Raw genomic sequence first — 12,669 nt, 5'->3', positions numbered from 1 at the left:
TAGGTGAAGGAAGTAACCATCTGCTGAATTGCCACCTGAGATAAATCTCTTTACCTGCATGGTGTGGGGGTGGAATGCCAGATTCCTGAGGGGCTGCAGGAGGGGGTTCTGCCCACACAGCAGGACAGCTGCAGTGTGAACAGCCATCTCAATGACTGCCCCACTGTGGCTGAAGCTTTCAGGTTCCACTCTCAGAGATGGCACTGTATTCATCACAAGAGAATCTGCAAAGTGCTGTAGGTCTTGAGAATTCAGGAGCTGGGACTTCTTGATGAACTCAGTCATAGCATCTGTTTGCTGAAAGCACATATTTAAAAGAAATAGAACCAGCATGATACTGCCCACCAAACTGATGAGGACTATCAGCTGCTTCCCAAGCTGTGTTGCCTCTGCTTTGGAAACATTTCCAGTCCAATCTGATCAGGACATGACTATATTTGGGGCAGAAGAACAAAAGGCTTTTCCACCAATGATTTACATATCTTCATCCTTAACAATGAAGCATGTTTGTCATGAGCTTCCAAAGCCAAGTAACTTACCTGCTGCTTGGGATGAAGGTTTGAGTCACTAAATCCATACAGGGCAGTGACCTCTCTGAAAATAGCCAGAAGCAGATGGACAGATTGTACAGCTGGGGAGCTGCTGGATGCCTAGGAAAGAAAAACTGATGATATGGCATAGAAAAGGCTTAACAGTTGTCACAGTTAAAGTCTGACAAGGTTTCAGCTCGTTACTGGATCCACAGACTTTTAGCAGGTCTGTGGTAAAGCTCTCCCCACAAAGAAAGGGGGATGGTGCAGGAACGGCTGTTGAAGCTGTAAATGAGTAATCTGTCAGCACTCAATCTGACTGGGAGGGACATCACCAACAGGAACACCAAGCTTCAACACTGGCCATACAGAACCCACAGGAGGATTATGGTGAGGAGAACGTGCCCAACCTTCTCTGCCTCCAGAAGCCCCTCAGCCTTGCACTCAATCATGGCTTTGCCCACAGCATCCCGCAGGGCTCTGTAGCTCTGCCCACATGCCAGGTAACGATCGATGGGGTGAGATTGGCTCTCCTGTGCCTGCAGAGGAAAAGCCCATGGTGAGCACTGTGGGCATGAACCAGCCACTGGTCCAGGCAGAATCTCCTCTGCCTCCCAAGAACTGTGGCACTTCAGCCTTTGTAAAGAGACAGCAGGCAGGTGTGGCAACCCAACCAGCTCCCCACTGCCCTCCATCCAACAGAGAGTGAGGATACATCACCTCCCTGCAACAGCAAAAACACCCCAAAGGCAGCACAAACAGAAAACTAAGAGGAGACCAGAGTCACCTCCAAGGGGACACCTCTTTACCTGTTGCAGAATTTCTGCTGGGAACACCCAATTAAACCGTGTCTCTGTGACAAGCTTCTGAGCAAATTCCATCCCACGCTGACCAGCAATTCTCCGGATCAGGTAGACACAATGCCAGTCATTCCTGGCAAGGGCACAGAACACCTGCACATTCCTCAGGTAATCTTGCTTCTCCTTTACCTGGTGTTGCTCTGAAGGGTAAAAAGGAAAAAAGAAGGCAAAACCACATCCTACCTTGTAAAACTTTTCTGTTTCTGCACCAAGATCCTTTCCCTAGTACTAACTACACAGAAGAACTTGAGAGCCCTCCCTTTTTCAGATGCTTATCTAGAGTGTTTCCTCAGTCAGATTCTAGACAGTGATTAATTTCTTCAGCAGAGGATGGCATACTCCCATTTCCATCCTCAAGGACATATTTTCCTGTTTACTGGAAGTTTGTTCTCGGAGCTCTTCCATCTTGCTCAAGGATATCTTTCCCTTGTCTCAGCTGCCAAGGTGATGGTGCTCCCTAAGAACAGTCTGCTGGGATGCATTACACTAGCCTGACACAGAGTACTTCTAATGTACAAATAATGACTGACACTCCTAATGCAAAAGAAAAAAGCTGATGCCCTCCTTCTTGGCCATGCATCAAAACAAGTTCTAGCACAGCACAGGTGCACTGTGTCCAGCCCACCTCCTGTGGGGACCTTGCTCTGCATACACCATTTCCATGTGATAGCAGAATACCACTTACCTGTGGACCCATGGACCTCAAGGAGCAGCTCTGCAGCCTTACTCAGGTACAAGTGAACCTTGGCTACTGCCTGCAGGTACTCAACAGAGGCTTCTTCTGGAGTTTCTCCCTTGCTGCTTGAGAGATAGTTCTCTGGAAAGCTTCTGTTTACGTGCTCATATCCAAGGCTGCCCTCAGACTTTTCATACATCGAATCCTAAAGATGGGCCAGACTAATTAATGAGTGGCAAAACCACTCGCATCAGATGTCCTGTGCATAGGTCTATGTATCTCCAGTGCATCCACACTGCAGTGAGCACATCAAACTCCCGTGTCTCACAGCACCCTCCACCCCAACACCATTAGTTCCTCCCTGTGATCTCTCTGGTGCTTATCTTCAAGCTGTGCCACACCACCAAACACCTTCTTGGGCTGTATTTCCAAGCTCTCCCCAATATTTCCTAAGCAAGTATCTGAGCAAGGGAGTTCTGAGCATGCTGACAGGCCACACGTGCCGAAACACAGACCACATGTGCTGAGGTGCTCAGCAAAATACAAATCCTGATCTTATCTACAAAGTCACCACTTTAATTGACCTGGACAAATTCAACAACAGAGAGGTTTCATTTCCTGTCAAGTTATCCAAAGCATTAAGCTGTCCAAGGGGAGGAAGGGGAATATCCCAAACAGCACAACCATCTAAAGCTCTGCAAACAAGGGCTTTGTGAAAAGAAGAAAGCAGTCCAGTAGTGGACTATTGCAACTAGAGACCCCCTGCTTGACACATTTGTGTTGGAGTCTTATCAGGCCTCATGTAACACTTAGCAACCTGTTCGTGAGACAAACTCACACAAAATTACCTCAAAATGCAAGGCTACTTCCTGACAGCAGGTTCTGACCACATTGATTTAATCTTCCTTTTGGCCTTTCTGGGGAGCTGCACAGTGATGTTGCCTAAAATTCCTGTTCTTGACTTTTTTCTTTTTATTCCTACAATAGTTTTAACACCCAGTTCTTATTTCCACAGCACTCTTACCTCTAAGCAGTTGACAAAAAGCAAGTAGAGTTCTTTTTTATCATCTTTATCTAGGATGTCACTCTGTTCTACCAAGGACAGGTAGTGTTGCACATCCTTTTTCACTTCATGGAAGCTACAGGAGAGAGAAACACCCCCTTACCACAACTGCAATACTGACAGTTCCTACTTGTGTCCTAAATCATGACAGAACTACAAGTTATGTCCACCTGACATGCAGGGGTCACTCTGGATCCATTTGAAAGATGGAAAAGCAATTGTGCCATCTGTTGTCAGATATCACCTAGCTTCACACTCTGAGCCAGGCTTTTAACCAACAACAATGTCCCACTAGCATTCTTAGGGTGTAACTCTTCTATTTGAGGCATCTGCTTTAGGAGATGATCGGGTTTGGGAAGTGGTTTTGTGTGTGATGGCTGCAAAGGGAGGAGCTCGTGTGAATGGAGAAACCTGGGTAAGCACACAACACATCCTTTGTTAGATGTCTGTGGGTGAGGAGTACAACTTTGCTCATCTAGAGCCCATTAATTAGTCAGATGTCTTCAGGTTACCCAAGACACCCATGTTCAGCACAGGTTCAGGTTATAGCTGGGAACACCTTGGCACTGATCCTTCACTCAAGCTATACACAGGCCAATCAAGCTGTGTAACTAATAGAAAGGCACAGATTTCACCTGTGATAATTCAAATTCAATGAGTAGCACAGAACTGGAGAACAACCCGGCTGGTCTGATGAAAAATGAAGCTGAGCCAAGTGTAACCTCCATGATCTGTCTGAGTGTGCTCACCTGTACTTCAAGAGGAGCTTCAGCATTACTGAGCGGATGATGGGTGTTTCATCCACTTCATCATTAAATGGGGACAGATATTTTGTGCAGATAGCAGAGTGATCTGTGGGGAAAAGAAAAAGATGAACTTGGCAAGTGAGAGAAAGAGCAAGAGGATCAGCTGCACGAGGCTGAGTGTCAGGATGAAGGGAGCTCACCTGAACCCTTCAGGACGATACTGTTAACAAACAGCAGGTTGAGGAGCTCTTTGATCACCTCTGTTTCAGGGGGTTCATTGTCCTTGAAGCACATGGTAGTGACCACATCTATGAAGAAATTATTGCATCTCTGCCGGAACAGGGCATTTCTTCTTATGGCCTCTCTAGGGGAAGGGTAAAAAGTGTGAGGACAATGTTCAAATACTGAACCACTTCAGCAATGGATGAAGCAAAGTGGACACTGGCAAGAGAAACTTTTCCAGATTTCCAGGGGGCTGCATTTGTGCAACACTTCAGTAGCACTGTCTGCAAAGGCTGTACCACATTGACAGCTAAGATCACAAAAGGCAGTATGATGCCAGGTACCTTTACTGAGAGTTTTTTGCTAAGCTATCACAAAACAATTCAAGGTGACAAGCAGTTCCTTTGTCCTATTCAGCCACTGACAGTGCTTTAGCTTGACCGGGTTTTTTAACTACAGTTTTCTTACAGGGCCAAGGAAAATTCCTCCCTCCTTTTGAAACAATGAAGAGAAAACAGACACGAGCTGTTCTTGCTCCAGAAAGAGCAGAGCAATGCTCCTTCCAACCATTCTGCTCATGGTTACTTCACTAGAATTTCTTTATTGAACCATCCCCACTGCAACACTTCCACCTTGGACAGGCTGGAGTACCTGAGCTCCTCAGAGACACTTAAATCATCATCTTCTATGGCAGCTCTGCAGTAGGGACAATGCATCTGTGCTGGCACGAGCCACTTTCTGATGCACTTCTGACAGAAGATGTGGCAGCAAGGCAGGCAGATGGGATCCTTTGGCTCTCCTAGGCAGACTGCACATGGCCCCAGGCTGTATCTGTAATTCAGGAACAGCAACAAACACAATTGCTTCAATGCTGTCTTACCAAAAGCCTTCAGTAAGGTATTAGTCTGCAACGAGACCAAGAGGAGACAATGCAAGACCTGTTGGCTAACTGCTTAGCTCCAGGGTGCAGAATAAAATGGAAGTCACTGCTCTTCATTTGGCTTTCATTACATTGTGAGCAGCACTGCCCAATGCCCAGAAATATCCTAGCAATATAAGCAACATCCCCACTAGAGCCTGCAGCTTGTCTCAGTGTCACTACCTGTAGAGCCTCTTGCTGACTTCGTCCTTACATTGGCACAGTACTTTCATCACTGCAACAAAAGTTGGATGAGTCTTCATGTCTGAACTTTGCTGAAAACACTACAGAGGGAAAGGACAAAGCTAAATGACTCAGCTCTAATACCAGAGACACAAATTCATATGATCAGCAGAAGCAAAAAGAGATGAAATCACATCTTTGCTTACCCTGCCAAGAAGCAAAGTATATTTTTTCACTAAGCCCTCAAATTCTGGCATAACTGTGTTGATGCCAAGCACCACGTGTTCTACAAACAGAGACATGGAGAAAACCCTGTTCCAGCAGACCCTGTGGGAAGGAAAAGGTGATTTCAAAAAGTGCAACAGCGAGATGAGAGCACGACTGGCAGTGCAGCATCAACTCAGCCCCGTGAGCTCACTGCTTTTCATGCTCACCACTACAGCAATTGTGTCCTTCTAATGCACCTTTGTGATTTGCCCTTTGGCTTTTTGTCAAGGACAAAACAGGCACCAGCACCTAACACAATGAGTTCATGGCACAGAACCTCCCCTGTGCACAGCACTGTAGCAGAATTAAGAGACAAAGACATTCTCACACCTGTAAATTCAGTATCAAGGAAATAATTTAAAAATAAATGTTCACAATTAACTTCATTTTCCTCACTTTGGTTAAACTAAGCAAGGTCTGCGAGAAACTGGGATAGCTCTGGGCTTGTCCTGCAAGAGACAAGACTCCATCTTAGATGCAGTGGATTTCCCCATCTCTCAGCCTTTGTGCACATGGGATGAAGTGAGGAGACATTGCAGGTTAACAGGAAACCAAGCAGAGTTTTAAATACCCTCAGAACCCAGCTGGAATGATGCACAGGACTACCAGATTTAGAAGGAAAATCTACATGAGATAAGGCAAGAGACCCCATCTGTCTCTTGATGTCTGGTATAAAATTGAGCCTAGTAGGAACCTGGAAAGGTTTTCAGAGTGTTCACCTGAGAAAAGCAGCAGGGAAGCTTTCAGCCCGTACTAAGAGTCTTATTAACAGCAAGGCTAAGAATGAAGATTGTGAGTGGATCCGTGGTACTTACTCAAGTTCTGTTAGTAGCTGATGGCACCAATACCCATGCCTCTGCACATCCCTCTCTTTACAAAGAAATTCAATGGGCATACGAAGATTCTTGACTTTCTGCAGCCATATTTCTGGATCAACTGTCTGCACTTGATTCTCCAGCTCTTCAGCACATGCCATTGCAGCCAAGACATCAAGAGCCTAGATGCACACACAGGGTGTAAGTGTAACTCAACAACTGCACTTCAGAATTATTTATGAACTTTGGGCTCTCAGTCTGTTTTGCTAGAGCATGACCTCCAGAGGTCCCTTCTGTGATTCTTTGTTCTACTGAATAATGTTCTACTTTATTATCTTAAGCTCTGGAATGCTCATTGCTCAGATCATTAGCACATCCTGTTGACTGATGTGAAAGCAGGGCAAACTATTTAAAATCCTGCTAGTAGCAATGCTAACAGAGCAGATCCTGACTGAGCTTGTGCTTCCCACTTCACAGCAGCTGAAACCAAAAGGAGACTGAGCAGCAGCTAATCCAGTGAAAACAGAGCCCTCTGCTAGGGCTGAGGACTACAAAATGCCTTGGGTAGTGACTTTACCATCTCTGCATGTGGTATTTCATATGCCTCCTGGTTAGTCAGGTAGTCAACCACATGGGGGTGTACAGCCAGGATCCTTGAAAAGTTCTGCAGGCGGCTCTTGAACCGGTTGTACCCGAGGTGGACTGAAGGCAAGGAGGGCACCATCTGCTCTCTTCTGGGAGATGCTGCTTTCCATTCTTCTATGCAGGATAAGAATGCAATTTGCAGACACTGAAAGTTCAGAGAAAAAAAAAAAAGTTAAAAATAAAACTAATAAAAAACCTTTTATGTAGTGAAATGAGGCAACCAGGTGCCACTAATTCCCAGGGAGTGGCATGAGCTGTGCTCAGCCCACCTGTGCCTGATTAGGGTGGGCCCCACTGCGCATGAGCAGGATTAGGGGGCCAATAAAAGGTGAGGCCTGAGGCACAAGCTCATGCCCACTACCTGGGAATTACTGGCACCTGGTTGCCTCATTTCACTACACTTTTATACTGAAAATCATGGGAAAGCTCTGAAAGAAGAGAATCAGGGCTTTACAAAGACAGCCTTAAATGATATCTCAGCTTTTATAGGTGCTCCTATGGAAGTGCTGGGGGTTTTTTTGAGTAAGGTCTCATGAATTTCGGCAGCCATTCAGTGTTAAATGCATCTGCTTTGTGGCCACCTTACTGTTGTCTGTCTCAGAGGGGGATTTTAGCTGAGGAGGCAAGATTGATGCAGAAGGACATGTTCATGGCCAAAGGGTCTCCAGGTCTTGTTCCAGACGCTGACCTTCAGCTCCTCTGGTGAGGATACACCAATGGTCAAGACAATAAAGTCTGTGATATAGGACTGGAAGAGCATCTGCCTTTCTTCCTCAGCCAAAGCAGTGATATATTTTCCCAGTGCAGTTTTCTGGAAGATATCCACAAACTTCTCATCTTGGTCTGGAAAATGAGAATGCAAATTAAAACTCAGTATTAGGAGGAGGCTGGGTTTGACACAGCTTCTATCCTAAAGAGACTGCCACCTCATTCATCACTGATGCATCCAGGGCTCCCCTCATTCAAAGCACTAAATGAGGGATTTGAGGCCAGACCTTCTCAGCCCAGGCACCAAGGTCATATTTATGGAATCTCATCTTGTCATTAACTCTCAGCATTCCCCAGCCTTTGGAATACAAAGGCACAGAACAGATGAGAAAAACCAACAGTGAGAAGCACAAAGAAAAGCTTATTGCACAAAGTTCTGCTGGCTCCTCTGAGCACAGAGGGATTGAAGGCAACACCAGAGTAGCAAAAAGAGAGAGGCATGACAGAGATCACAGGATGGGTGGATGGAGATGCTCTGTGTCACGAGCTCAGGTTCTCACCATCATTGTTTTGGATGTACTGAGCTTCCAACCACAGCTCATCCAAGTATTCCTTTATCCTCCAGCTGAAGGGCATCTCATTCCCAACATCAGCAGACACCATCATGTTGTTCTGCACCAGAATGATCTCTGGCTGAGAGCTAGGACATTAAAAGGTCATTAATGGACTGGGCTTTTACCAGGGAAACACATCCAGATGACAGAGGCAGAAAGCTGCAGAAACCAAGAAATGAGCTATAGGAGAGGATGAGGGGAGGGGAAAGAACTGAAGGACTCATTAATACAGCTGATCCTGCCCACTGCATAGCATCAGCACTTACTCAGTTAACATTCCTGGCAAAGGAGCTGTAGTGGCAGAACGTGAGGGCTTCAAGAGCTGGGTAAGAATTGTGAGCATGCCAAGAGCTTGAGAGCAAAGCCCAGGAGTGCTGGGGATAAGGTAGAAAGAACAGACTTCTGAAGTCACCAAGAGCTGCCCCTGCTGCCTTCAGCACAGCACAGGGGAGTAACCAAAAGGGTTAACCTCCCATGGGGATTCAATGCCAGTGCTGGACTGGTCCCAGTGCTGCCATCCAAGCCCTCCTGATGCTCTCTCCAGTGGCTCACCTGTTCTTACCCACACCGTAAGGGACAGTCAGAAGTTTTGTATCACTGAAGATGAACATCCACAGGTTTGTCACCCACGGAGCTGCTGGCCTGACCAACAGCTCCAGATTGCCATTTCTGTCTATGACAGCAATCAACAGAGCCAGGAATGGAGTGATCACGTTCTGGACTCGCTTCCACAGGGTGTGCCTTTGGGGGCAGAAAGAGATCAAGATACCCAGAAGGAAGGTGAGCAACAATATCAGCAAATCAAGAGGTGGCTGAATTGAAAAACTGCTGACACTTGCATGTGAGAAACTCCTAACCCTGCCTTGAAGCAGAAAAACCAACAACAAAAACCCCTGCACTGCTCTCACTTGTGGCTCACCTGTAATCCCACTGTTCCACTCAAAGCACTTGTGCATTCCTGTCCCAGTACAGCCCAGTCAGCAATAACTCTCCCTCCCTCAGGAGCCAGGAGGATGAAGCTGCCTTCAAAGATTTGCCAGCACAGACTGGGGACTAATATTGCAAATATTCAGATTTAAAAACCTGCTGTCCCTGCTGCACAGCTGCCATTTGGAGGCTTTTCTTCTGCAGGTTACAAGACATTGGTGTTCCCCTCACCTGAAGGTGCCTGCCTCCTGGAGAGCACTGAGGTTGGAAGCCTCCCGGAGCACCCAATTTTCTGGATGAAGGGAATTTTCTTCTTGCTTCTTCAAAAGGTTGGAGAGACGAGTCTTTGTGATCTTCAGAAAAGAGGCTAGAAAACAACAGGCAACTTGCATTTTCTCTTCTACTGGCACTGAATCTAAACCCAAGTATCACATCAAGCACAGTATTTTACAGTTGGTTCAGGACTTGGCCAGCTCTGTGCTAACCAGAGTTAGCACAGCCAGAGGAAAAAAACATGTTCTGAACTGCAGGAAAAGACCTACAGCCAAAGGAGCAGCAGACTGAAGCACAGACACACATGCCCTTTGGAGATGGCCTGGGAGACCCACTTTGTCTGCACTGCACTGACCTTTGGGTCCCCAGTGAATTAACTTACATATTTTGGTGGTCCCCTAGATGCTCAGGGACACTACCTGCTGCAGCCAGGAAGCACATACCTTTCAAGTCATCCTCTTTGGACAGGAGACCAAGGAGAATCTTAATTCGCTTTCTGCTTCGACTAAAATCTTCATTTTGGTCCCGTAGCATCCCCACAGCACTTTGTACACAGGTCCTCAGGAGTACAGTAGTGTCCAGGATTTCACCCTTCCCCCCAAACAGCATGAAAAGAAATTAATGTTTCTTCAGTCTTACATCCTTGCCCCCTACACATGCCCCTTAAAATAGTTCTAGTGATCTCCAGAAGGGGCCTGTTCCTCTGGCATCCCACCTCCCAGTTTTACATGATGCAGTTTCTGCAGCCCTTTCAAACTGGCATTGCAACACAGCAGTTGTATGAAGTTTTATAGGGGGCAATCCAGGGAAAAGTGCAAATAATAAACATGACTAGGGAAAATGTGCCCTCCCTGGGAGATGGTTGGGCACCAGGGGGACAAAAGCCACATGCAGTCACCCTCATGCTCCATGATGCTGTCAAGGGAATGTGAAGCCAGTCTTAACACAGCTGCAGCACAGCAAAGTCCACAGCCAGCTTCAGCATGGCTTAAGGCACAAGCAGCTGGAGTGGCAGGCTCAGTCACAAGTTTGCAGCTTCAGGGTGTAAAAAGACAACAGATGTTTAAATGGTTTTTTAAAAATCAGGAGTATGAAATCAGTAATTAGAGGGTCCTTAGAATGGTTTAATTCCTTATTGATGCTGATTTTGATTGGGCTGCAGTGGGAGGAATGAGTGTCTGATTAAACATCCATGACACAAATAATATTCCCGATGGATTTTGGGTGAATGGGGATACAAAGTGTGCATTGCACCCTTGGGTGACAGAGAGCAAAGAGCCATACTGACAGCTGAGTAGCAAACAAATGTATTCTGAACTGACCTCATAGTCATCTGCTTCTGGCACTGGTGTTTCACCCTCCACTTCATTTTCCTCCTGTTCTTCTCCACTCACAGGCAGAGCTGCAATTAAGGTGTAGAATTTGTATCAGAAAGCAGTAGAACCCTTTTGCACCACTCAGATAACAGTTTATTTAGCCATTGGATCCCAGAGCAGCAGCAGATGTGTCAGAGATCCACCTGCATAACAAGCTGAGATCCACCTCCCTAAACACAGCTGAGCTGCCAGGGCTGTCAACCTGCAGGCAGCAAGAACTGGAAGAAATGTGACACTTGGATCAAATGCACTCACCTCCACCAGAACCCTGTGAGGCAGTCTGGTGAAAGGAAAAACTGCAAGAAAAAACCGAGGGAAAGAGTCTTCTCTAACCTTGCTATTGGTTTAGGCAAACTGATCAGCATTCAGACAAGTGAGATATTCTGGAGAGATTCCCTTTCAGTGGTCTCTGCCATGCAGCATCTGCTGCCTCCTGAGCAGAAACAGAGCATCCAGCTTGCTGAACAGAATATTTTTGTCAAAAGAAAACAGGAAAACTACCAATGTGACCTGAAGCTGCAGTAAGAAACTAGATAAGAATCCATGTTGCTAGCCATGTGTTGACCCCCACAAAAAGTTATGCTGAGCAGGGAGAATCATTGTGTACCCTGTACCACACGAGTTCCCTGAGCACCAAGTCTGAGACCACATCTTCCCTTTTCTCTACCAGCATAACACCACCACTGGCTGCAGAGGCAGCATGCAGCTCACCTTTGGTTTTACCTGACTCCTCACGGAGAATCTGGCTGATGGTGAGGTTCTGCAGGGCAGTCATATCAGAGATCATGTCTTTGGATCTGCGGAGATCATCTATATGCACTGACTGCCACAGTCCTAGAGGCAGAGGACAAAAAACCCAAATAACTTTGTGCTTGCAGCATGGTCTTCTAGAAGAGCTTCCCAAGAATTATCTCCCAGTACCTGTGGGCTAGCAGTTTACATTCAGAGTTCACTTACTCTCACCTCTTGATGAAGAAAGAAAGCAGCAATTCACTTTTAACATGCTAACACACCTCACTCTGCCTGACTGGGTGTGGACACTGCCAGGGTTTTGGCTCATCTTTCTTTTTGAACTTTCTTTGACTCATCCACCAGTGGGCAAGGTGAGGTGCTCTCCCAGAGAAGACAAAGATTCCAAGGTACTGATCCCCCCAAGGGGCAGTCCCTGTGGGTAAGGGAAGCAGCTATGATGACCCACAGGACAATGACTCCAGATTTTGAGCATAAAAAAAGGAAGGTGAGCATGAAATGTTGTTCTGTGTTTGCCTGCAGCCAGCTGAAAAGCAAGGAGCTCGGGATGGCCAGACCCACCTCCATGGAATCCCACATAGGATGTTCCTCCTTCCACCCGGGAAAGCTTCATAATAAAATAAACAAAGACAGAGGCTTCTCCCAGGTCCACCTTGTTGATCTCATTAACAACAGTGTATCTACAACAAAGAGGAAATGCTGTTGACAGATCAAACAGACAGAAGTTCATGGCCATGAGTCTTTCCTCTGTCAGAGGGCACATTTCTTGCCCTGTACAGACAAAAGCAACTCACTCACCCCCTCCTCCCAGCTGGCTGTGCTGAGCCACTGCCCCCAGCTATGCCTCAGTGATGCCCCTGACCCTCAGCTCATCTGGGCTTCTGCAGAAGCACAATTCACCAAGAGAATTCACACTTCAAAGGTGATTTATCTGGTAATTTGACTCAGCTTAAGGTTCTTTGACTTAGGCTATGAATTATTTGGAATACAATTAGTGCTTCTAGATTCATTCCACTACAGAATAAGCAAAGGATTACACAGCCCCGATTCTGAACTCCCCCAACTAGCATTAAATCAAACAGGGCTGAGAAGTCA

At 46.4% G+C, this 12,669-nt stretch overlaps 1 protein-coding gene across 1 annotated transcript in view; it reads right to left on the bottom strand.

Annotated features, from left to right (window-relative positions):
• Positions 1 to 12,669, bottom strand: part of RNF213 (ring finger protein 213) — a 46,452-nt gene that overhangs the window by 8,393 nt on the left and 25,390 nt on the right. The window contains 21 exon segments of the mRNA XM_030461659.1: positions 55 to 297; positions 540 to 650; positions 941 to 1,069; positions 1,340 to 1,530; positions 2,076 to 2,271; positions 3,091 to 3,205; positions 3,879 to 3,981; positions 4,076 to 4,239; positions 4,749 to 4,928; positions 5,200 to 5,300; positions 5,406 to 5,526; positions 6,282 to 6,463; positions 6,859 to 7,071; positions 7,615 to 7,769; positions 8,195 to 8,334; positions 8,801 to 8,989; positions 9,407 to 9,542; positions 9,892 to 10,039; positions 10,771 to 10,850; positions 11,536 to 11,658; positions 12,136 to 12,254. Coding sequence (XP_030317519.1) covers positions 55 to 297; positions 540 to 650; positions 941 to 1,069; positions 1,340 to 1,530; positions 2,076 to 2,271; positions 3,091 to 3,205; positions 3,879 to 3,981; positions 4,076 to 4,239; positions 4,749 to 4,928; positions 5,200 to 5,300; positions 5,406 to 5,526; positions 6,282 to 6,463; positions 6,859 to 7,071; positions 7,615 to 7,769; positions 8,195 to 8,334; positions 8,801 to 8,989; positions 9,407 to 9,542; positions 9,892 to 10,039; positions 10,771 to 10,850; positions 11,536 to 11,658; positions 12,136 to 12,254 — 3,139 coding nt within the window.

This window comes from Calypte anna, chromosome 18, assembly GCF_003957555.1.
Source record: "Calypte anna isolate BGI_N300 chromosome 18, bCalAnn1_v1.p, whole genome shotgun sequence".
In the NCBI taxonomy this organism is placed as follows: Eukaryota; Metazoa; Chordata; class Aves; order Apodiformes; family Trochilidae; genus Calypte; species Calypte anna.
This window is presented reverse-complemented; position numbering and strand designations above follow the sequence as displayed.